General features: G+C 38.8%; 1 protein-coding gene across 3 annotated transcripts; it reads right to left on the bottom strand.

Annotated features, from left to right (window-relative positions):
- Window positions 1-11,219: 11,219 nt before the first annotated feature.
- Window positions 11,220-22,846, bottom strand: LOC106871807 (uncharacterized). 3 transcript variants are annotated; one of them, XM_089356683.1, is made up of 3 exons: window positions 22,546-22,846; window positions 19,458-19,563; window positions 11,220-12,987 (listed from the first exon to the last, which is right to left on the bottom strand). In XM_089356683.1, the coding sequence occupies exon 3, from the start codon at window positions 12,632-12,634 to the stop codon at window positions 11,378-11,380; it is 1,257 nt and encodes a 418-aa protein (XP_089212809.1). In that variant the 5' UTR covers window positions 12,635-12,987; window positions 19,458-19,563; window positions 22,546-22,846; the 3' UTR covers window positions 11,220-11,377. The 3 variants fall into 3 exon arrangements, with proteins under 3 accessions (XP_089212809.1, XP_052826137.2, XP_089212811.1); XM_052970177.2 differs by lacking the exon at window positions 22,546-22,846 and adding an exon at window positions 22,366-22,504; XM_089356685.1 differs by lacking the exon at window positions 22,546-22,846 and adding an exon at window positions 22,448-22,504.
- Between the last annotated feature and the right edge of the window lie 4,308 nt (window positions 22,847-27,154).

Genomic DNA, 27,154 nt, shown 5'->3' with positions numbered 1-27,154 from the left:
TGGGATAAAAGGAAAACAACCAAATTATCCAGTCACATATGGTCCTTAAAAGATAAAGGTGTCAGTTACAACATCCCTTGGAAGATTTTAGCCAAGCGTAAGCCTTACACCAACGGCAGTGGTAAGTGCAATCTTTGTGATATGGAAAGATGGCTCATCTGGAAAAGCAGCTTAGACTCCGCTACATGTCTAAATTCAAGAATTGAACTTTTTGGATCATGTCCACGTGGCTAAATATTTATTACATTTTTGGTCCCCACAAGATCACAGATGAACTTGCTTTTTATATTGTGTCGATGTACAAGCTTTTTATCTCTCTATACTTTTTATATATATTTCTTATATATTTTTTTACATACTTATAGAGATATATTTTTATTGCTTTATATATTTTTACACTTTTTTTCCTGCATTTTACCTTCCACCCTGTGATTACTATGAGTTTTCTTATTCCTTTACTTTTTACTTCCTCCTCTTCTTTAATGGTCATTCTAATAGCTCTTTTGTCTTAATAATGGTCATTTACATTGTAATTTTCCTTTGTTTAACGGTCATTTTCATAGCATATTTTAATTGCCTCGATAACTGAAGAGATGCCAGTGCAGGTTTTCTCCCCGACATCCAAACTTGGAGTTTTATTATGGCTACCGAATAATTGTCACATATTATATTGCATATATATATATATATTTTTTTTATTTATGTGTTTCAGCCAAGTGGCTGCGGTCATGCTATATATATATATATAAGGAGAGAAAAAAGAGAGAAAATAGAAAGCTTCTGACAATGTGGTAAGTTTCACAAAACCTTTACATATCAGGCACAAAGGCACATCTTCAGAAGTAAAACAGAGAAATGTCCAGTTATAGAGGTTCACTAACCCAATCAAATCCCCCAGTGTTATGTAGCAGCAGTAGTCACTCTCTAAATGTAGGCATAGTTGACGATCCAAGAATTAGTGTAAACAGACTTCCAACTGTTGCTATATATAATCACACATACATGTACAGATTGTGCATGTGTATCACAAACAAACAAATACACACACACTGTTAACTCCTACACCTATTTTTCTGACACTAAACAAGCAGCTATGAAATTGTTGTTGTTTAACTCTAGGTGTGCAATGGTCCACTGCTCAGATGCTTGAAATATCTGGTGGTGTGGGTTTCGGTCTAGTCACCTGTAAATCAGGTGGTTCACAAAAGAGTCATACCCAATGACTGGTGTAGCAACACCATAGTCAATTGTTACAAAAGTAAAGGTGATGCCTTAGATAGAAATAATTACAGAGGTATCAAATTGTTGAATCAGGTGATGAAAGTTACGGAAAGGGTCATAACCCAACTAATAAGGGAGATAGTTAGTTTAGACGAGATACAGTTTGGCTTTGTGCCAGGGAGAAGCACCACTGATGCTATATTTCTGGTAAGGCAGCTGCAGGAGAAATATATAGCCAAAAATGAACCTCTGTACTTGGCTTTTGTTGACTTGGAGAAAGCCTTTGACAGAGCCCCCAATCCCTTATCTGGTGGTCAAAGCGGAAACTAGGAATGAGTGGTTGATGTGTGTGTGTGTGTGTGTGTGTGTGTGTGGGTATAAAATGTGTGTGGGTATGCACAGATATAAGTATGGTGAAGATTGGCAACAAGTACAGCAAAAAATTCAGAGTACATATAGGGGTTCACCAAGGATCGGTCCTCAGCCCCCTCTTGTTCATCATAGTCCTCCAGGCAATAGCTGAATCACTACCAGAACTAGAGAAGAAGTTTCAGGTATGGCAGCAAGGTCTAGAATCAAAAGGCCTTAGAGTCAACCTAGCAAAAACCAGTCTTAGTAGGTAGGAAGGCAAGCAAATCACAAATCTCTTCTGGTAGATGGCCTTGCTCAATCTGTATAAAAGGCATAGATAGAAACTCCATAAAATGTAGCCAGTGTAAGCTATGGACACATAAGAGGTGCAGCAATATCAGGGGAAGGTTAACAGGGAAAATAGCTTTTGTGTGTGGAAGATGCACAGCTACAATAAACACTGAAAATGTACAGAAAATAGACCCCATCAACTGCCAGTAGGGTAAGTTAGAGGTAGTAGATAGGTTCTATTATCTAGGTGTTATAGGCACTGTTAGATTCGTTATTCATCTGACGTCTCATATTTCAGTGTGGTTCGTCTGAGTTCCTTGTTTTCGTTGTTGTTCTGAATGACTGGGGTAGTAAAAGGTCATTGATATATATATGGCGGACATGACTCTTGTTTATTAACATCGAACTTTCGGTGAGTGTGTTCTTTGTATGTAATTGAATAATAAATGTAATGATTAAATTGTACAACTCGTTGTGTTATCTCTGCGAGTCTCCCGAGAGGAATACAACACTAGGTAACCAAGTTAGTAGCAGAGGTAGATGCACCAAATATAAGAATAGGCAAAGTTCAGAGAGATCCTACCTCAGCTGTCAACAAAGGGCCTCTCCCTGAAAGTGAAAGGCAGATTATATGATGCCTGTGTGCAAACAACTATGTTACACAGCAGTGAAACATGGGCTGTGACAGCCGAGGACATGTGTAGGCTTGGAGGAAATGAAGGCAGTAGTGCTTCTCTGGATGTGCAATATCAGTGTACATGTATGACAGAGTGTAAGCATCTTGAGAGAAAAGTTGCGTATGAGAGGCATCAAATGTGGTGTGCAAGAGAGACTGCATTGGTATGGTCATGTGATGTGCATGGACAAGAACAGCTGTGTAAAGAAGTGCTGATCTCTAACTGTGGAGGGAACCTGTGGTAGAGGTAACCCAGGAAGACTTGGGACAAGGTGGTGAACTTTAGGCCTCACAGAGTCAATGACTCGTGACCAAGACTTTTGACGATATGCTATGGTTAAGACCTGTCGAGCCAAGTGAAATCATAGTCGTGGCTGATACTGGTGTCATGTAACTGGCACGTAAAAAGCACCTTTCGAGCATTGGGTTTCACAGAGGGAATGTAGCCAATGCCAGTGGGACATGAAAAGTTCCTTTTGACTGTTGGGCCTCACAGAGGCAATGACTGATGACCGAGACCTTGGCATTATGTCATGCTTGAGAAGACCATCAAGCCAAGTAAAATCACAGTTATGATAGATATTGGTGTCACACAAATGGCATCCATGCTGGTGGCACATAAAAGCACTGATTACTCTCATGAAGTGGTTGGAATTAAGAAGGGCATCCAACTGTGGAAACCATGCCGAATCAGACTGGAGACTGGTGCAGCCTTCCAGCTTGCCAGCCCTGGTCAAACCATCCAACCCATGCCAGCATGGACAACAGATGTTAAATGATGATAATGGTGATGATAAGCACTGGGGTGCGGGGGTCAATGTAATTGATTTAACTTCTCCCCTGAAATTGCTGATCTTGTGCCAAAATTTAAAACCAATATATTCGTATAACCCATAGATGTAAAAATGAAGAAAAGTAAAGATATTTATACATACACACACATATATATAAACAGTGGGTTGGCTATGCCTGTGTACGTACAGCGTTTAAAAACCTCATGAAGAGTGTCGGTAAAAGGATTTTGAACCTACCCTCAAATAAGATATTTCCACCACTCATTTTGGATCTCTCGAAGTTTATGCTAGAGATTGCTGCAGACAAGGTGGAAGGCTGCTTTCATCCCAGGGCAATATAGGTTTGTAAGCTAAGCTTAGTGGGCAGATTTCTTCTTTGCTTGTAGTTTCTGAATCTCTTGATTAATTCATCAAACCAGTCCTTCTTTTTTTGTGGAGACACACAATACTTCAGAGGTTTGCAGATGGGTTGTTTTCAGGTGTTCTCAAAGCACTTCAGAAGAGGAGACTGGGAGGCAACTGGGATCATTGAGATTTAATTGGAGTTTTGCCTGGAAGTTAGCTGTCACTTCAACTGACTGCAGGACGCTGACCTGGAATCTTCTCCTTTCAGCTCCACCTCTCTTGGTCTGGTATTTGAAGTGGAAGTTGAGTTTGCAGCAGACAGGATAATGTTCTGAGTAACATGCTGCACTCTAGTGTGAAGGATGTCACTCTGATATCTCTTATGTATCAGAATGTAATCTATGAGGTGCCAATGCTAAGACTGAGGATGCATACAAGTGGTCTTCAGATACTTTCTACTGGAAGAGAGTGTTCCATGCAAAACTCTGACAAAAGCCACCTGTTGTTATTGTAATAACCAACACCATGCTAGCCAAGAACTTTCCAGGTTCTGATATTCAGCCTATTCCGGAACTGAAGTCACCTAGGATGATGAATTTGTTGTCTGCTAGGGTCACTGGGGGAAACTCCATAGGTCAGTGTAGAACTTATCCTTTTCCACAGAGTCAGCCTGGAGAGTTGAGAGCATATACACTGAAGAGAGGGGCATGTTGCTTGTTTCAGGTGGGAAAGCACATAAAGATAATGCAGTCTGAGTGACTTGTTAGGTTTTCTTGCTTGGAGGCAATGGATTTTCTGACCATGAAACCAATGCCAGACATCTTTTGGCCAGTGGCTTACTGAACCAGTAGAGAGTGAAGCCTACAGCATGTTGTTGAAGGCTGCCTTCCTTTGCAAAGTGTACTTTACTGGTGGCAGCAATATCAATTAGCTGATGTATGGCTGTATGGTTAACAAATTTGCTTTCAAACCACATGCTTTTAGTCCTAGAAAAGACGAGCAGCCTGATCAAGCTAATAATTTCTGATGACTTCTGAAGTATGAAAGCGATATGAGAATTTATAAGGTTGTATTTTATTAATAATAAAATATAAATATGCATGAAGCCAAGGTCAACCATAGAATCTCACAATTACATCAGATTTCAGATCCAAACTAACCTCCCCTTGCTTCCTTCTGAATTCTAACTAATAAAGAAATAACTGAATCCAGTTTGCTTTGAGTCATGCTGGTTGAAAGACCCTGAATGAAGCTGCACAGAAAATTATGCTCAGTTGAATATGCTCATACTCTGTGCAGCAAAAACACATGTATGTTATTGTAACCATAAAAATACGCTGTATGACATACCGTAAAATAAATTTTCAGGATGTACCAACCTCCAAATTCTCTATCATCATTATTGCAAATATACACTGAAGCAAACCACAGAATTACCCATCAGATAAATTTACAGTGTAACAACACCTTGTAGTCATTGATGTCAAATATTAACCGATGTAGTGAGCCATTACCTGGAACATAACTGAGAGCTACCATGATATCCACCTGGATAAGAAATCTCTCTAAATTCACATTAATATATGTATACACATACATGCATATATTCATGTGTGTGTGTGTGTGTGTGCATGCGTATATAGATAGATAGATATACACACATATTTTTATTGAATCTGAAACTTTGTCTCACAACTTAAATTTCAGACCACTGTGATCTTCAAGTGAGAACTGTTATCACTCAGTATTGGTGGTGTATTTATATCCTTTAGTGCATGTGTGGCCTACAGCTTAGTTTACATTTCATGTTTTCTTCCTCTCTCCATTGGTTATTTTCCTGTAAAGTGTGGTGTATGTATTTCTTTTAGCTGCAGTTGGGAGGATGTTTTGTCTAGGATTTGTTGGTGAGTTGATAATGGGGAATGCATACATGTGTGTGTGAGTGTGTGAAAGGTTGTAAATGTTGTTTCTAAGAACGGTTGTTTGTAAATAGAGTTTAGTCATGAAACAAATTAAAGAAATATCTATTGTGAGTAGCTACATCCCCAATAGATGGTACTTTTCATGGTAGAGTGATTTGTGGGGTTAGTGTTTTGTAATAAAAACGTTTTTTATGGAATTTTGTCTTTCTTTATTGTGTTTGACATGAATTTAAGGAAATATTTGTATGTATGTGTGCTTGGCAGTATGTGGTCATCTAGCTTTGGTATGCTTTTGCATATACTTGGGGTAGGAGTTTATTATTTTGCCAGTTGTCTAAAAAATATATGTGGGTTTGTGAGTTTCTTTATAAGTAAGAACATAGCTATTGAGATAAATGTTTTTAATGAAATATGATTTTATGGCCAAATGGTCTTGGTGTGTTGTGTTTCTGTTGTAATGAATAAATATCTATTATTTATGCTGGTGGTATGTGTGTGTGTATATGGTGTAGATGTAGTGGAATTTTGTTCTCTTGTTTTGAGGAAATATTTGTATATGTGTGAGAGAGTGTAATGGCTAAGATATTTGGGGTATATTGTTGTTTTCCTGTTCTTTGGAAATATGTGTGCATTGATGCATCCTCATATGCATATTATATGTATAGGGGTTTAGGGGGAGTTATGTTGAGGTAGCAGGTATATGAGTGTGCATATCTAATGTGCTAGGTGTGTGCAAGGTTTTTCTTAAGATATGAGTGTGCACATATGTGAGTTTTTGGAGTCTTTTATCCCATTTGGTGTTTGGACGTTTTTTTCAAAATGCATTTATTTTGGTATATGCATCATGATGCGATCTCATTTTTCTTGTTTAGAATGTGTATATTTTATGTGATTATGTGGTATTTTTCTGTGGTGTAGAGGGGGTAGATACCAGAGCCATTTATATATAATGGTGCATGATCTACAATTTCAATTTTATGTTTGAAATGATATTGTTTTCCACAGGTGTTTGAATTGAGATGTTACTTTCCTTTTGTATATGGTCCAGAATGTATGTGTATGTTATGAGCATCTGCCTTTGAAGGTTCCAATGTAGTTCTTTCTGTTTGTCTCTCCTGTGAAATTGTTATAGACTATATTTGCTTGCAAACAGTCCTAGTTCTTGTGTAGTTACATATGTTTTCAGTTGTGTGTTTCTAGATGTATTATTGTTTAGTTATTGTATGATGCATTTTAATGTTTTTGTGCAGCTACAGCTGACTGCTGTATTGTCTCTGTTGAATAATTTATTCTGCTGGGAAGTGCCTGCTGCTTTATGTTAAGATGCATGCAACATTTGTTGCTACACTCAGGCTGAAGAACTGGTTAAACTAGAATCACTAAGTGCAAGTGTTCCATTATCTATTTGAACACACTTCTCTCTCACAATATCTTAGTTTTCTCTGAAATTTGGAACACTTCATGCCTCTGGTTCTCACACTGTGGAACATTGGCAATCTTTTTACTTTCTGCTTTTCCCCACTGATAAGTAAAGCTGTCACCCAGCTTCCCTTCCAGCTACCTTATATAATTCTTTGCTGTCCCTATTCTTCCAGTCCTGTCACTTTGCTTTTATGATTCTGTCTACATTATTGTTCCACTGCCAAGTCACCCCTAGTCTGGTTGGAACTTTGCACAAGTCACAAATTTGGTTTGTATCCTTCAGTAGGTTGTCCTGAAAGAAATTCCTTTGAGCTATATGTCTCTATCTCTTTCTCTCTCTTGACAAATGCTTCAGATAGAACATTTCTAAATCATAAATCATTGACTACTTAAGCTTCCATATCCCTATTGTTCAGATTGATTCGTGTCCCGGACTCCTAGCTTTAAGTCTGAAGTCACTAGTCACTCACTTATGTTGAGTTGTACATTCTTCACCAGGGAAGGACTTCACGTTCACAATCATCTGCCTATACTTCTTTATAAGGTGAATGTAGTCAATCATGCTTGTGCACTCAGCAGATTGTAAGATCAAGTGGTTGGTAGATGTCTTGAAGTTAGTGTTGCAGATCATCTGGTCATTTGTATCACAGAAATCCAGCAGCCTTGTTCCCCCTTCATTTCTAGAGCCAAAGCCATAACCTCCATCAGAGTGCTGCCCAACATTTGCAGAAATAAATCTTGCAATCAATTTTTTAAGACCAGTCTTAGCTTAACAATCCTATCACACACTTTGACTACTTCAATCACTTTATTTACCCAATGCTCTCCCAAAAGTATGCCTACCTCCACCCCCATCGCTACCGAGAAGAATTTATATTTTTGTACCATGCCAGTGAGCCTGGCTGAAGTTCCCTTCTATCTTACTCTTGTACACAGTACACATTTCCATACCTCTGTTCTTGCATTTCAACAAATTCACCAGACTTGTTTTTCATTGCTCTTTATCTGTTGTAGCTTAAGGTAGTGGCCTTGGTTAGGAGAGTGGGAAGTTAGTTGGGGGCTGCTTTCAGTATCTGAAAAGGTTTGTGCAAACGTTTGGTAGCAGGAAGTTTTTACACATATCTCTAATACATACATTTACCACTTAATGAATTACTTTTTCCTTCAATATCTAAACATCAGAGATAAGCACCTGTAGAGAGAAAGGAAGAAAGAGGGTACACAGCAAGTAGCATCAATGAAAATTGGCACTGGTGTGTGTACGTACACATGTTCTACATACATCTTATATATATATATAAAACATGTAAACACATACATACATATCATCATCATCATCATCATCATCGTTTAACGTCCACTTTCCATGCTAGCATGGGTTGGACGATTTGACTGAGGACTGGTGAAACCAGATGGCTACACCAGGCCCCAATCTGATTTGGCAGAGTTTCTACAGCTGGATGCCCTTCCTAACGCCAACCACTCAATATATATATATATATATATATATATATATATATATATATATAAACACTCACATGTATACATAACTTATATAGAAACATGCATACATATTCCCAAAATATATTGTGGATCATTTTATTCATGTAAGTGGTCAAGTAAGAACAATTAAGCTAAGTTTTAAATGATGTAATATCAAATTGTTACACTACCCTCTTTCCTTAATGACAAGCATTTAGCTGTGTTATTATTAGTAGTAGTAGTATTTTTGATAACGTTAAAACTTTTCATCTCGAGTTTAATAGTAGTCACCATATTTACATCTTAATTACGATTTATTCTTGGGATTCTTCATGTAGCAACAAATGGTATTGCTAAGTTATGAAACACAACAGTACATTGTGAATCATTCTATCTGTGAAATACAAGAACACGTGGATCATTTTGTTTTCCTTTAACCTCCCACTCTTATTTTAAGGAGATATCTTAGGGAGAAGTAATTGCAGAGGTATCAAATTGTTGGATCAGCCAGGAAGTAACAGAAAACTCGATAATTGGGAAGAAAGTTAACCTAAATGAGATGTAGTTTGGTTTTGTGTTGGGGGAAAGTAATATTGAAGCTCTCTTAACCTCCTACATTGTATTCCTACTACTATCCCTTATTACCCCCTTCTCTTCCCTGACTTAGCCCTATTTCCTCCCATCTCTAATCATGTCACTCTTTTCATTCCAATACACTTACCTACCCACCCACCTTTTCTGTTCCTCTAACCCTATTCTCTCTCTCACACTCACCTTCTGACTTGACTTCACATCTGGTCTTTCTTTCGGAAATTGACATGCTATTGAAGAATTTTTTATTTAGTCATGAATTCCTGAGACATTTGTTTACTCTTAAGAAGTTAATTTCAATAAAGAATTCATCTTGTATTTGATATACCCTTATTTGTTCTTATTGTCCATATTCATACTACTGGTCACCCTGAACTATTTCTCTTAGTTTATTTTTGCTTAAATTGTGGCCGAGTCATTGTCGCGGCCAATGCCAGTACCACCTGACTGGCACCCATGCCAGTGGCACGTTAAAAGAACCATTCAAGTGTGGTTGTTGCCAGTACTACCTGACAGGCCCTCATGCCAATGGCACATAAAAAGCACCCACTACACTCTTGGAGTGGTTGGCGTTAGGAAGGGCATCCAGTTGTAGAAACTTTGTCAGATCAGATTTGGATCCTGGTACAGCCCTCTGGTTTGCCAGTCCTCAGTCAAACCGTCCAACCCATGCCAGCATGGAAAGCGGATGTTTAACAATTATGATGATGATGTATTCCATATCAGCATATTGGTTAAACAGTTCAACAGGATCCAATGTGTCAGAGGGCTGCTTTGAGTTCCAATGTCTATTTTGGCATAGTTTCTACACCAACCACTTTACAAAGTGTACTGGGTGCTTTTTTTTCATCACACTTATCCAAGATTTCTGTATTTCCCATAAGACTATGGAACTGCATCAGGTGAGTCCCTCTCCAAGAACTCTGTATGTCACCTACAACTACGAGTCTGCCCAGATAAGTTCTTTTCAAGACCTCCATATATCTCTTAAGACCATAGAACTGTCCAGATGAGCTTGTTTTGGAACCCTCCATTTCCTAAGACCATGCGACAGCCCGAGGTAATTCTCTTTCTGATCACATACACACTTCTGAATGTCTCCCACAACTATGGAACAGTCCTAAGTGAGTTTCTCTTCAAGACCTCAGTATGATTTATAAGATCATGGAACTGTCTCAGTTCATTTCTTCTTCTGGACATTTGTACATCTCCTAAATCCATGAGTTCCTCTCAAAGATTGTTCTATGTCTCTAAGATAATGGAACTGCTCCAGGAAAGTTCATCTCCTAGGCCTCTATATATTTCCTAAGAACCCTGAACTGCCCAGGTTAGTTTCTCTCAAAGAGCTCTATATGTCTTCAAAGACCATAGAACTGTCCCAGCTGAGTCCATCTCCAAGATCACTCGAAATCTCCTAAGTCAAAAATCTCTGCATGTATCCTAGTTGATTTCCTCTCCAAACCTTTGTATACCTTCTATGACTATGGAGCTGGTCCAGCAGAGTTCATTTCTGAAGACTGTTGCCTCCTAATCCCATACAACTGCCCTAGGTGAGTTTCTCTCCAAGAACTCTGTATGTCTCCTAAGACCATGCCACTGCCCTAAGTTAATCTCTATCCAAAACTGCTGTATGTCTTGTAAGGCCATGGAACTGCCCTAGTTGAGTTCCTCTCAAAGACCATGGAACTACCTCAGTTACATTCCTCTCACACACCTTTGTATGTCTCCCAATAACATGGAACTTCCTCAGGTGAGTTCATCTTGGACATTTGTATATCTCCTAAGACCATGGAATTGCTGCAGGTAAGTTCTTCTGCCAGACCTCTGTATATCTCATAAAACCAAGGAACTGCAAGCATTTGCTCATGAGCTAAATGTCTCCATGTCACTGTTGTTGTCTTAGGGCTGATAAAGCTTAATATTGCTGAAGTTGTTACTATCAGAACAAAGCAGAATCAATACCAATAAAGCACATTGGTATTGATAAATATTATTAAAAGTACATTCAAAGACAGTTAATTTGGAGGGATTTGTTTGTACAAATGTAATGGCATTTTCTACCCTAAGGAGGCAATGATTGATAATAAAATAATGATTATGGAACTTAAAACTATTGGGATGTAATTAAGCTTTTAAAAAATATTTTTATCAAAAATATTGCAATTGTAATTTATCTTACTGATGTAGAGATATGTGGTGACAGAAAATATAATGTTGAGATGTTGTTACCACACTGAAATGTTTTCTTTCCAGAGTGAATACATCTTCAGTTACAACATATTTTATAGCACGGCTTCTGGCACTGTATGAATACAAACATGTTTAGTTAAGTGACTCTTTTGAGAGAACGATTTACCACAGACATCACAGTGATATGGTTTTTCTCCTGTATGAATACGTTTGTGCTTAATTAAAACACTACTTTGAGAGAATGATTTACTGCAGATATCACAATGATATGGCTTCTCCCCTGTATGAATACTTTTGTGTCTAGTTAAATCACTACTTCCAGAGAATGATTTACCACAGACATCACACTGATATGGTTTTTCTCCAGTATGAATACGTTTATGTTTTGTTAAGTGACTTCTTTCAGTGAATGATTTACCACAGATATTACATTCATAGGGTTTCTCTCCTGTATGAATACGTTTGTGAGTAATTAAGGTACTTCCTCCAGAGAACGATTCACCACAGATATCACACAGATATGGTTTCTCTCCTGTATGAATACGTTTGTGGCTAGTTAAGTGACTTTTTTCAGAGAATGATTTATCACAGATATCACATAAATATGGTTTCTCTCCTGTATGAATACGTTTGTGGCTGGTTAAGACACCACACTGAGAGAATGATTTACCACAAATATCACAGTGATATGGTTTCTCTCCTGTATGAATACGTTTGTGAGCAATTAAGGTACTTCCTCTAGAGAATGATTTACCACAGATATCACACTGATATGGTTTCTCTCCTGTATGAATACGCTTGTGCAGAGTTATATCACCATTTTCAGAAAAGGATTTACCACAGATGTCACAGCGATACGGCTTCTCTCCTGTATGAATACGTTTATGGGTATCTCGGTTACCTTTCAGAGAGAATGACTTGCCACAAATATCACAGTGATAAGGTCTTTCTCCAGTATGAATAAGTTTGTGTTTAGTTAAGACACATTTTACAGTAAATGATTTACCACAGATATCACACTGATATGGTCTCTCACCTGTGTGAATACGTATATGAGTAATTAATTCATCATTTCGATAAAATGATTTGCTACAGACATCACAGTGATGTGCTTTCTGTCCTGTGTGAATATGTTTGTGGTTAGTTAAATGACTGTTTTCAGAGAATGATTTACCACAGATACCACAGTGATATGGTTTCTCTCCAGTAGGAATGCTTCTATGAGCTGTTAAGTGATGATTTAGGAAGAATATACCACCATGGTATGATGGCTGTCCTATCTCTTTTGGCATCTTTTCTGAAAAATCAACCCTGCTAGACTCATCAGTTTCACACTTTACCTTTTCCATAATTTCATTCTCTCACCTCAATATATTGACTTCTTTCTCATTTTTTTTTTATAGTTTGTATTTAAAAACATATTCCTTTTGATGTATTTTCATCAATACCAGAAGATACTGCAAACATCTTTGTAATTCAAGTTAGAAAAATCATCTTATACATAATCCTGAGAGAGAAGGGAAATGTTGTTATTAATTTCAGCTTAAAGAAAATATTGGAAATGCTGCAGGTAAGTTCTTCTGCCAGACCATAGATTTATATAAACAGGATTATTTCTGCTCTGTTTAGTCTAAAAGATGATAAATATTGAAGATGTATCTGATGTAAAAATTTCTTTAAATATCCAATGCCATCTGATATTCTGAAATAAAAGAGAAGTAAATGATATAGAGGATACTTAAAATGTATGGATTCAACAGTGGACATTTCATTTCAATCTTTCTTATAGATGGTAAAAAAGTAATAATGTATGTATTTTTTTATGTGTTTTACTGTTATTTGTTTTATCACCCTGGTGTTAGAGAGATGAATAGCTAGAAGCGAAGTTGAAACAACAGAAACAGAGGCAATTAAGTACTGATATAAGGGCAACATACCTTTGTTAAAGATTAGGGTTCAAAGATAGTGGGTAGAGAGATATCGTTCAGAATATAGGATAAACCAGATGTTGGTTATGGAGGGAAAAGGTTTGATTACCTACACATCTTTACTCGTTGATGAATCACCTAATTTTCTCCAACTTACATCCTGACCAGCTGCTGGCTAGGTTGGTAGCCATAAATCTCTTCTCACCCCACCCACTAACTAAATTCCTAATACAGTTTCATCCCTTTAATGATTCTGTTTTTCTTCCATTGAAGGCCAGATGCGTTCTCACTGCACAGAGGGATTGTTCTATTATTATGAAATTATATGAAAGCAGCAAGCTGGCAGAATCATTAGCACACCAGGCAAAATGCTTAGCAGTATTTCGTCTGCTGCTACATTCTGAATTCAAATTCTGCTGAGGTTGCCTATGCCTTTCAGGGTCGATAAATTACGTACAAGCTGAGTACTGGAGGTTGATGTAATCAACTATCCCCCTCCCCCAAATTTCAGGTCTTGCACCTATAGTAGAAAGGATTATGAAATTATATGGATCATTTGATGAAAAGTTTTTTTTAATATGATGTAATGTACTCACTCAGCAAATAAAAAATGCATAAGAAACAGCCGTGATGAACTGACATTTATCCATCGTCTGTTATTTTTTCTTTGCCTATAATACACCAAATGGATTCACGACCCATCGGACTTCCCAGAGTATACTAAACACCATGTAATATATACATGTGATTTGGAACAGCCCCTAGGTGTTAGATACTCGTAGAGGTGGATTTTCTCTGTATGCACAGCCTAAATGTCTCACAGTATTTAGATCCAACCAAAGGTGGTGCCAACAGGTTATATTTACCCAACTTGGTGCATACCATGTAAGTACCTGATTCTCCCTGGAATCCTTTATATTGTTATACATATTTATATATATATAAACCTTATAGATATTCTCTTATTGGTTTTTGAAGACCAGTAGTATTCAATAAGGAACATTATCAAATAATTTCAGAAATGCTTCATTTTGAATCTCAGAGTCGTCAAAGAATCTTCGTCCTTTTCCGTGTGCACATATTGTCTTATCAACTGTAAACACTCGTGTACATGTGTGTGTGCTTGTTCTGTTTGACAAATGAAAGTGGAAGAGGAAGCTAACGGGTGTACGTGTATGTGTGTTGTTTAAATGTATTTATGTGTGTGGAAAGTAGATATAACAAAAACAATATTGCATTTTAAACTTGAGAAAAGCCTTGCATATTTGTTCTTACCTTCTTTATTGTTTTTGTTATATCTATATTCCACACACATAAATACATAAAAACAGAACATGCTTGCACACACGTACACCCAGTAGCTTCCTCCACACACAAATACATAAAAATAAAACAGCACACACGCACTCACACAGACATACACCCATTAGCTTCCTCTTCCACATCGACACATCAAACAGAACAAGCACACATGTACACAGGAGTGTTTACAGTTGACATGTCTTCAAATCCTGTTTTCTGATTGAATAAAAATTTTTCATGAAAATTAACTAAGATAGTGAGTCTGAAACTTAAAATGAAATATCGCCATAATTTCAATTATATCTCCCATGGAAACTACATTTTGCACTGGTGGATCTAGTTGGTTTCATTCACAAAATGAGCCCTTTTAATTTTGCTCCGATCGCTTTCAATTTTGGTGTCTTATTTGGTGTCAATTTTGAATATGATCAACCAATTACTTTATCTTGTAAATTAAAGAATCTGATGTTATTTGGAATTAAAGTTGGGAAATTTGGGTAATTTTAGCCAATCAACAGACAGCGAGGCATTAACAGCTTGTTACCATGACAACCACACGCTGTGTTGTATTTTACTTCACCCGTGTATGTGCTGCATGTTCTTCTGTGTTGATTCTTCACACCACAAAATTCTTTTCACCCACATGTTTTGTTTTAATTTTTCTGTGTGTTAGTATTTTTACATATTTTTCATTTCATATATTTTTACTGTGTTGATTCTTCACACCACGAGATTCATTTCACTCGCGTGTTTTGTTTTAATTTTTCTATTTGTTAGCATATTACATATTTTTGTTATTGTTATTGTTCAGTGTTATTCTTATTGTAGTTTATAAATCCAAGCATGAAAATGTTACTCAACTTTGGAGTTTTGGAGACAGACACATGCACTTATATATTAATGATGTACACAAATACATGACAGGTATACTTAACACTGAAATACACATAAAGTAAACACATGCAGACAAATATATTAATATAACAAATTTTAAAAATAATAAACTTTTAACAAATGGAAGTTATATCCTTAAAAAAAGAATACCTCAGCAAAACCAAATGACTTCAGTATATCTTCAATAAAAAAATATTCACTGGCTACCAAAGAAACTGATCTTTAAATATTCATTGAATTTGGAAAATGTTTTTAGTGAAATAATTATTTAAAAACTGAAATTAGTGATTGTTGTAAATAAGTGTGTAAATGTGTGGAAGTAGTGTAGGGCAGGATTCGTGACAGACGAGCCATAGACAGAAACTTTGCTGCGGGCTAGTAAGGAAGTTGGTCAGCAGGAAAACAAAAGGACAACAGCAAGTGTAAAACGAATCTGAGTGAACTAAGCAGAAATATTTGATGACTTAAGCCCTGATGTATGTAAAATAATAAACCTTTGGTAAATGTATTCTTGTCTCCACTAGTTTGTTTGCATATAGCTTAACAATGCTATAACTGGTAACCCCGACGATAGAACAACAGCTCCCACTACCGAAACAAACATGGCTAGCAACAAAACAACACTGAGGCTACCACAGTTCTGGCCTAAGGGGGCTGAACTGTGGTTCGCGCAGGCAGAGGCTCAATTCAATATAAACAAAGTAACAGCTGACCAAACAAAGTACTCGCATGTGGCAGCATTAGACGAAGACACGACAACAAGGGTGCTGGACATTTTAACCCATCCCCCACCAACGAAAAAATACGTCATATTGAAAGATAGGCCAGTGGATACATTCCGACGCAGTGAAAGAAGCAGCAGCCAAGATACTGGAGGAGGAATTAGGTGATTCTAAGCCTTCAGAACTGATGGACAGGATGTTGGCATTAGTCCCCACTCCGATAAGTCACCTTCCTTTTTGTTTAAAGAAATATTCCTCCGCAAGCTGCCACCCTAGGTCTAGACCCTCATAACTCAGACCGAAATCAAGGACCTGCAGCAATTAGCAAAGGCAGCTGACAGGCATTTTCAATCCAGTGGTGTCCTGGTCAACGTTATAGGGTTGGCCCCGAGACAGGGTAGGATTAAGCATGATGACCTGTACTTCTACCATGCAAAGTTTGGAAAAAAGGCGACAAAGTGCAAACAACCATGTAGCTTCAGGACCCCTTCACCAGTGACCCAGGGAAACTCCAGAGCCGGCCACCGTTGAACACGCTGGTGGCCAGCAGACATGACCAAATGCTCCTCTATGTCCACGATCATAGCTCTGGATGCAGGCTCCTCATCGACACAGGAGCAGAAGTCAGTGTGATCACGGCTTCGGCAAGGGACCTCCATCACAGAAAGCAGAGCCAACCTTTAACAGCTGCCAACAGGTTCACAATTGAGGCATACGGTCATTGCACCCTTTCCTTCAACATTGGCTCATGAAAATACACATGAGCATTCACCATCGCCAATGTCCATCAGCCCATAATCGGTGCAGACTTTCTTTGAGCACACTTGCTACTGGTAGATTTGCAGGGAAGACAACTCCTTGACACCAACACATGCTTTCATACCTCTTGCAACATCTGCACATGCCACCCACCGCATAGCAACCATCTCAGACCAAGAATGAATTCTCGGATCTTCTTGTAAGTCACCCAATCTCACCACTCCAACATTCTCCAAGTCTACAGCCTCCCATGGGGTGACACCACATCTCCACCACTGGCCCCCCCAGTGCACATCCGCGCATGTTGTCTATCACCAGACAAACTTGCAATTGCAAAGACCGAGTTCGACAATATGGAGGTATTGGGTATAGTTCGCCAATCAAGCAATCCCTGGTCATCACCTCTGCATGTGGGCCCCAAATCCAACGGAGGTTATCGATCCAGTGAAGATTACCACCGTCTCAACAAGGATATGACACCTGACCACTACCCCTTTCCAAACATAGATTTTTCAGCCCAGCTAGCCAGGTGCTTGGTTTTCTCCAAAGTTGACCTCATCTAGGGATACCACCAAATACCAGTACAAGATGACAATGTACCAAAAATCACTATGATCACTCCTTTCGGTCTGTACAAATTCCTATGTACACCCTTTGGGCTGAAAAACGCTATTAGTGGCGTTTTGGAACAATACATCAACAGTCAGTGGCAACCGCTTGCCTTCTTCAGCCGAACAGAAATAATTTGCTTTTGACAGGGAACTACTGGCTGTCCATCTAGGTGTCTGCCGCTTTCAATATTTCCTTGCAGGCCACACACTTACAGTATTCACGGATCGCAAACCACTCACCTTTTCTATGACCAAGCTCTCAGAGCCATGGTCTGCATGCCAACAATGACAGCTATTGGCAATTTCTGAGTACACCACAGACAGCCAACATATAGCCAGCAAGGGCAACCCAGTTGCCAATGCACTCTCTTGTGCTCCTACCTGCTCTCACACCTAGCACCAATAACGGAAGGCTTGGATTACGAAGCTATGGCTGCAACCCAACAGACAGATGATGAGATCAGAGCCTACCACACTGCTATCACATCACTTTCTTTGCAAGATCTACACTTTGGCTCTAACAGCACAACCCTACAGTGTGATGTATCCACTGGGAAGCCACTGTTGCAAGAAAGTTTTCGACATCATTCACGGACTTTCCCACCCAGGCACTAAAGCCACACAGTGGCTACTGTCAAGCAAATTTATCTGGCACGGTATGGCCAAGCAAATTGGGGACTGAACTAGGTCCTACAACCCCTGTCAACAAGCCAAGATCCATCAACACACCAAAGCAACCCTCGGCAACTATCAATCACCTCAGGCCTGATTCAGCCATTGTTAACATCGACTTTGTCAGCCCCCAACCACCTTCACAGGGTTGCTCGTATCTACTGAACTTGGTGGACCGCTACACCCATTGGCCTGAAGCTATCCCTCTCCACAGCACAGAAACAAGAAGTCAGCCAAGCTTTCATTGCAAACTGGGTCGCCCACTTTGGTGTCCCAGATAGCATCTCATCCAATCGGGGTCTACAATTCACCTCAAAGCTGTGGAATGACATGTGTGACCTTTTCGGAATCACAATGAACCACACAACCACCCACAGGCCAACGGATTAGTGGAGAGATTTCACTGCTGCCTGAAGGAATCACTGATAACCAGACTTAATGGGCCAAATTGGATTGACCAACTCCCATGGGTGATGCTGGGAATCCACACTGCCCCAAAAGAAAATCTCAACACCTCCTCCACAGAAATGGTTTTACGGTGCTCCCCTTACAGTGCCAGGAGAGTTCCTTCCGAATACGAAGTGAGACCCAGATGTCAAAAAGTACCTCGCTCAACTGAGAAACAGCATGGGCCCAGATCATCCATACCAAATGACCTCTGCACAGCTAACTTTGTGTTCGTTCGACGTGACACACAACAAAAACCCTCCAGTCACCCTACGACGGTCCATATGAAGTCATACATCTGGGAGATAAAACATTCCAACTCTTAATTGGTGGACGACAAGACACAGTCTCCATCAATAGATTAAAACTGGCCCATCTCGATATTGACAGCCCTGTTCAGGTAGCCCAACTACCAAACAGGGGCCGTCCTAGACAAATCACACCAACTCTTGACAAGGAACAGTTACTAAAGAATCGAGTAACCACACGTTGGGGCAGGGCAATTAAAACACCTTCCCGTTTCTGATGACAGTCCACAGATCGTGGGGGGGGGGGGCTATGTAGGGCAGAATTTGTGACAAACGAACTGTAGACAGAAATTTCGTTGCGGGCTAGCTAGGAAGTTGGTCAGCAGGAAAACAAAAGGACTTCAGGAAGGAGAAGGAAAACAGAAGAATGTCAACAGTGAGGGTGAAACAAGTCTGAGTGAACTAAACAGAAATAACTGACGACTTAAGCCCTGATGTACGTAAAGTAATAAACCTTTGGTAAATGTATTCTCGTCTCCACTAGTTCGTTTGCGTATAGCTTAACAAAGCTGTAGTAGTATTAACTCACCTGCACATGTATCATTTAAAAGTGGACACCTTTTGATTCTTAAAAAAAATATAGGGAGCAACTTGATTACAGCAGTGGCTTTCTCTTTAACATGTCTGATGACAACCTGCAACATTGAAAGGTTATACAAATAGCAGAGAGAAAAGAATTATCTATAAATAAAATATATTCACTAAAAAAAAAAAAACCCATTAATTATGAAGAATTTAGTAAAATATTTGGCGAACGTAAAGAATAGTACACCACCCGTTTTCCGCCTAACAAAATCCCTAACCTTAATCTTAAACACTGGCTGTATGTATTCTTTACTTTCATCAAGTAACTACAGATTTCGGTACTATCATGCTTTTAGCTGTCAGAAGTGAAAGTGCTCACTGCTAGTGAAGTATCTGTCTGTCTGCCTGCATGCCTGTTGCTGGCCTGTCGATTCTTTGGCTCCTGACAGCTAATACCATGACTGGCCGGAGCGTGCTATATGTCTGTCTGTCTCTCTCTCTCTCTATCTATCTATTACTCGAAAGTTCGCGCGTCCGTGCAGGGCTAGTCGTGAGTAGAAAACACAAATTTAATATAAAAACATATTTCCTGAAATTGCAAATTATTTAAAATATAAAAATATAATTTTCAACAGAGAGAATTTATCAAAATAGAAAACAAATGAAGTTTGAAGTTTAAAAATAATAGCATCGACCACTCACGACTAGCTAGCGCGGACGCGCGAACCTTCGAGTAATAGATAGATAGATAGAGAGAGAGAGACAGACAGACAGACAGACATATAGCTCGCTCCGGCCAGTCATGGTATTAGCTGTCAGTAGCCAAAGAATCGACAGGCCAGCAACAGGCAGACAGACAGACAGATACTTCACTTCTGACAGCTAATAGCATGATAGTGCCCAGATTTCTGCACCCCAACCCCAACTTTGGATGATAATTTTCAGAAAAATGGATATTTTTAAATAAAATTTTCTACGAATATGTCATATCATGTAGATTCCCAATATACAAAATGTTTGGGAGAAAGTGTTTTAAGAGGGGTTGGGGTGGGGAATTTCGGAAAATTACCGGAGTCCATTTCAATTCGCCTTAAGTTTCAAGAAAATGGATATTTTTTAATGGAATTCTCTACAAATATACCTCAGACTATGTAGATTCCGAGGACATGGGAATTGGGGGGGGGGACAATTGGGGGTTATTTTTGAGAACCGTTCCCCACTCGGGGGTGTTTCGGAACAAGTCGTCCATATTTGTTTCATTTTCTCCGTTTTGTGCATCCGTAGATTTCTACTGAAGCAACAAACAGGCAATGAAGCCCTCACCAGAAAACTGTTATGCTAAAAATAACAGCTAAAGGTCTGGTACACAGAAATATGTTATTAAGACGACTTATTGTTCACTTTAAGTAAATTCCCAGGTAAACGTTTCAAATAGAAAGGCAGAAGACACCAGAAGCAAAGATAAAGAATATACACATACAGTTAAATATAGAAGTGTAAAGTATTTGCTACATAATCTCTATAATAAACATGGTACTGAATGGAATAATTCCCCGTTTGAACTGTTTTTAATTACATATATACATGTGGGGGGGGGGCGTAAAAATCTACGGATGCACAAAACGGAGTAATTGAAAGAAATATGGACGACTTGTTCAGAAACACCTGCGAGTGGGGAACGGTTTTCAAAAATAATCTCCAAAATTCTTATGTCCTCGGAATCAACATAGTCCGAAGTAAATTTGTATAGAATTTCATTAAAAGATATCCATTTTCTTGAAAGTTAAGAGGAACTGAAGTGGACTCCGGTGAATTTTCCAACCTCCAGTGTTTGACCCAAGAAAAAAATTGTGTAATAGGTGTAAAACAACATGTAGTAAACCAATTTTGAAAACAAAAATGCGCGCTGGCGAACGGGGGTGGGGAGAGAGGACTCGGAAAATTCACTTGCCCAAGGTGCCATGCAGTGGGACTGAACCCGGAACAATGTGGTTGGGAAGAATATCCGTTTTCTTGAGGGAAAAAATCGGATCGTGTGAAATGTCCTGTTCCTCCCCACCACAAATGAAATTTACATGTTGCAGTGAAAGTAACAGTTTTGTGTGTGTTCTTGAATGGCTTACAAACACATACGCTGCAACTGTTTCTGCAGAATCGAAAAAATATTGTACGCAAATTTTTGTTTTCATCTTCGTTTATAACATAGATAATTTTTCTTCTGAAATGCCACCTTCGGCCTCCAGGACGCATTGGTCGGCCCGAGGCTATAGTTGAAGACACTTGCTAGGGAACGGGGGAGGACCAGGACAATTCATACGATCCCAACCCGGGTTCAGTCCCACTGCATGGCACCTTGGGCAAGTGAATTTTCCGAGTCCTCTCTCTCCCCTACCCTCCGCTCGCCAGCGCGCATTTTTTTTTTTTCATATTCGTTTACATGTTGTTTTTTACACCTATTACATTTTTTTTTCAAAATTTTGTATATTCGCAATCTACATAACACATATTCGTAGAAAATTTCATTAAAAAATATCCATTTTTCTGAAAGTTATGATCATCCAAAGTCGGCGCGGGGCAGAAATCTGTAGTTATGCCCAAATATTTTAGTCGTTATTTAGCTTGTTTGGAACACAAATTAACAGGTTTTTATTTAGATTTTAAAAACTGGAATTTTTTTTTTTATCATAGAACCAGCTATGGTCTAAGATTAAAAGAAAGCAGATATAAGAGAATTAAAAAATTAAGAGAAAGGGAGAAAAGGGTCAAGTCAGATGTAGGAATGGTACAGATGGAGTAGAAAAGTAAATATATGCGAGAGATTTATATAAATGAGAAACCTATCAATGATACATAATTACACATATAAGATGAAATAATGAGAGATGTAGAGAGATTGAGCAAACATTTCTTACAAGATTTCTGTATTTTGTTCTAATTAATAAATAGTTTCTTATGTTAATTACAGGAGTTGATTAGTTAGTATTAACAACGTACCGAAATTGTAAAACTACAACTTCACTGTTTACAGATTTAGTGATAGGGGAGGGGGCTGACGCAGCGGAAATGACGTTAATTATATAGGAAAAACTCACCTCCAATTACTTGAGAGTGTTATACAGGGTATTGTTTAATCATCACTAAGATTTGATCTAAACCAAATTTCCACATTTAATGGGAGACCTTGTGTTGAATCAAATTTTCTTGTTTGTTGACAGTTATATTACCAATAAAAACAGGCATAACTACATAAGTGAGCTTTTTCCTAATGTTGTTTCCTCGTAATTTTCTGAAAAATGGTTATCTTTTATGAGATATTCTAAAAATACGTTTCATATACATTACAATTATATCGGAATTTGTTGGTGAAAAACTCTTTCGGGGTGAAGGAGGATGCCTGGTAGCACCATAGATAGAGAAGTGATAGAAGGTTGGGTGTTAGGGGAATGAGATTTTAGAAATGCATGATGGTGCAGAATGGATTACAAGCATAACTGGAATACTTTTAGGACATTATTTTTGCTATGGTTGACTGGTCTACTTGAGCACAGTGAATTACTCATCATCTCCATCTTCTGTCATCTCCTCTCAGTGAGGTTCAGCATCTTGAGATCAGCCTTCACTACTTCATCATATGTTTTCCTGGGCCTCCGTCTTCCACATGTTCCGTCCACTTCAAGCAGCTGGCAATTCTTTATGCAGTTATCCTTATTTATGCATTCCTGATCAAACCAGTGCAGTTGTCTCTGTTGCACACTACACTTGATTCCTCTTATGCCAAATTTTTCTCTCAGAATCTTAGCACATTGTCTTGCATGAACACTGATGTTGTACATTCAGCAGAGCATACTAATTTGATTTCTTTCTAGTCTTTGCATGTCTCCTGCATTCACAGCCCACATCTCCCATTCTTACTGTTGAACATTCCATCTTGTTTATATCTTTTGTTCTCCATTTGACACACACTTGTAACCCTTAAGTTAGAAAATCTGTTTGATATAAAAGCAGTATACAAACCAAAAAGTAATGTTTATTGCCACTTTAACATGGGTGTTCTCTAAGAACCAACAATACTGTTATTTTAACCCCAGGAAGACACCCCCCCACCTTCCCTTCCCAAAGTGTTTCTCTTCTCTTCTTCATATTTCCTCTTCATACACTATGATTATCTTCCACTCCCCAATTCAGTCTTTGCTACTCTGCTCACTGTATCGTTGCTCTCCCTCCCTCATTCCCCTCTACATACCCAGATTCTACATGGGTACAACACATAGTCCTCACTACCCTGTTCACTATATTGGTGCCTCCCCCGTCCCCTCCCCCTTTATATACCCAGATTCTCACCAGTCACTGCATTCCCTCACCCACACTCCCGACTCCTTGGCAATACCCTGCCAGCATCTGCCACAATTCATCTCTCTCTTCCTAACTCTACCATCCCATCTATGCCCTGATCCCCATTCCTTGCAAGTATATCCTGGCACTTGCTGTCTCCTACTCTCTCTCTCTCATTTCCTTGCTCTCCTCTCTGGCTGAGTGATTATGTATCTCCTCTACAGTAACAAACCTCTTTCTGCTCTCATTCTTGATCACTCTGTCTCTCTCTTTCTCTTGTCTAGGTAACCATGTATCTCCTTTACAGCAGCACACCTCTTGTTAACTCCCACTCTCTCTCTCTCTCTCTCTCTCTCTAGGTTACTATTTCTGCCCTCATTCTTGTTAACTCTTGCTCTTTCTGTCCCTCTCTCTGTCTCTCACTCTCTGGCTGAGTAACCATGGACCTCCTCTACAGCAAGACATCGGTTTCTACCTGTCTGTCACACTCTAATCTTCCATCATCTGAAACATGATCACCTCCTCCAATACCCCCTCCCTTCTCAAAGGCTCTTTGTCTTGCAAAGTCACTTGGTGACCCCACCAGTGCAGGTGCCACTTAAAAAGCACCCAGTCCACACTATAAAGTGTTGGCATCCAGCTGTAAAAACCACGCCAAAACTGACCTCGCCTGTGTGAGCGCCATGTAAAAAGCACTAAGTCCACTCTGCTGAGTGATTGGTGTTAGGAAAGGCATCCATCTGTAAAAACCATGCCAAAACAGACTCAGAAGCATGGCGCAGATTCCTGCCTGGCCAGCTCCTGTCAAACTGTCCGACTCATACCAACATAGAAGGAGGACATTAAATGATGATGATGATGAGGAAGACATCCAGCTGGTTATTCAGTGCACTTTCACACTCAATATTCATTGCAAGCTTAAGAGAACTTCTGCCACCCTACTTTCTAACAGACTAGTTTGCTAGTTACAAGATCAGTGATTGTATGACACAGAATTTTCTATATGTTGCAAGCAAGGTCACACTAATGCTATGCCTGGCAAATGAGTGCCCACCACTGAAGTGATACAATAAGATTGAAATCTGGTGGTCTTGGAGGTAGAGTAGCAGGAGTTCTCTCCTGCTTGCAATGAATATTGAGTGCGAAAGTGCCCTGAATAACCAGCTGGAGGAGATGTCTTCCTGGGGTTAGAATCATAGTATCGTTGGTTCGTAGAGAACATTCACATTAAAATAGCAATAAACACTACATTGTACTTCACTTTTTTTTTAAATCTAGTGATAACTGAATATTTTATTTATTCCCAAGGAATTCAATACTTTCAATAATATTTTTATAACCAGTTGAAGTTTAGCCTTGATCTCCCTACTTCTCAACCCTATAGCCTCCCTCCTAATACATAACTCCTTCCTCATTGCACACCATGCCCAAAATTACTATACTAAACTGTTATTGTCTGTTAACTTTCTCTGTCTTGTTTACAACCCTCAAATGCTGCCCCACCACCTTTGGCTACCTGATAATTTTAACCTCTATTGGACCTCCACTACAATAGTGTTCTTGCCATTATACATATATGGTCTTCCTAATTTATCATTGAATCTCCCCTTCCCTAATTATTTCAGTATCCCTTATTCCTTCATATGCATCTGTATGTACAGGGTGTGTAAAATATTTGAGGACAGATTTATGTTTATAAGAAAAATGGATATATAATAAAGTAGTTGTATGCTGTCAACTTAATGTGACAGTCCCATGAACGGAATAATACAACTGCTATTTAGCCCTAGGAAGCAGCACCGCTTCCTGTCAGCCTTGACACATTTCCTGTGTCCTTATGTTTACAAGGGGGGAGATAAGCATCTCCACCCAGCTAAGCCTGCATCCAGAGACTAGTTTCTGAGTCATTGCTCGTCTTCAGTCTGGATTATTTCTATTTTTGAGAGATTTAGAAATCTATTATTTCTATTTTTGAAATCTGAATGTATTTCACTAGAATAATTATATGTTTACAAGAGCTAGATAGGCATCTCCAACTAACAAGCCATGCTACTCCAGGCTGAAACAAGCAATGACTCAGAAACTAGTCTCTGGATGCAGGCTTAGCTGGGTGGAGGTACTTATCTCCCCCTTGTAAACATAAGCACACAGGAAATGTGTCAAGGCTGACAGGAAGCGGTGCTGCTTCCTAGGGCTAAACAGCAGTAGTATTATTCCCTTCATGGGATTGTCACATTAATTTGACAGCATACAACTACTTTATCATATCACTACTGCATAAATCTCTCTGAGAGATTTAGAAAAGATATATAATAACAGATAATAACGTTATTTATCAAAAAATGCTATGAGGATAAAAATAATCCTTCTTTTCTATAATGTTATTCAATAAAGCCACCTTCAGCTTCAACAACTGCTTCTGTATGTGATCTAAATCATCTACATGCTCAAATCAAGTAGTCCTGGTTCATTTTGGACATTACTATTGCAGCTTTCAAAGAATCTTTGGTATTATGGGTGTCTTCATTGACCTCTCTCAACAACGCTCCACATGTAATAGTCCATTGGATTGAGATCTGGGGAATTAGGAGGCCAAATGTTAGAAGTTATGTGATCATGGAAATTTTCAGCCATCCATTCCTGTGTTACTAGAGCCATGTGTGATAGTGCAGAGTCTTACTGAAACACATATAGCCTTCCATTGCATACACTGTCTATCCAGGGCTTAACAATTATTTCCAGGACCTCAATGTAGGCGGCAGAGTTAACTCTAAGACCTTGTGAAAAGAAGTAAGGAGGCATCACATGTCCTTCGTTGCTGACAACCCCTAAAACTATAACAGTTGCAGGAAATTTTGTGTGCATAACACTTGGAACTTCAGAAGGGTCTGCAGATAACCATCTGTCATTTCTTCTGTTAACTTTTTGATCTTGGTCGAAGTTTTTTTCGTTTGAGAAAAACCAAATCAAATCTTCTGCTAGATTTTGCAGTTTGTTTAAGAGCCTTTTAGATCTGATGTAGTGATTTTCTTTTGCTTTATCTGACAAATCCACCTTTTCTCATCATATAAGGCTTATATCTGATGTCTTCATGAACAACATTTCTGACTGTTCCTTCTGACACATGGAGATCTTTTGCAATTGACCCCATGGACTTTCTGGGATTGTAATCAATGGTCTGTTGAACTTGCTGGATAAATTCAGGTGTTCTGATGATTTCAGAGTGTTTAGAATGCTTTTTATGCTTTGATACTGGTGATATATTTCCATCTTCCTTACAAACTTTGTTGATGAAAATCTGGTAACTTTTAAAAATCAAGATATTTCTAAATAGCTATGCTTAGCCTTTATAACCACAATAACATAACA

The sequence above is a fragment of the Octopus bimaculoides genome, chromosome 8, assembly GCF_046866305.1.
Source record: "Octopus bimaculoides isolate indiv1 chromosome 8, ASM4686630v1, whole genome shotgun sequence".
Classification (NCBI taxonomy): domain Eukaryota; kingdom Metazoa; phylum Mollusca; class Cephalopoda; order Octopoda; family Octopodidae; genus Octopus; species Octopus bimaculoides.
This window is presented reverse-complemented; position numbering and strand designations above follow the sequence as displayed.

Bases quoted from the DNA above. Each gene is read 5' to 3' on its own strand.
- LOC106871807 (XM_089356683.1), bottom strand. From the start codon at position 12,634: ATGGAAAAGGTAAAGTGTGAAACTGATGAGTCTAGCAGGGTTGATTTT.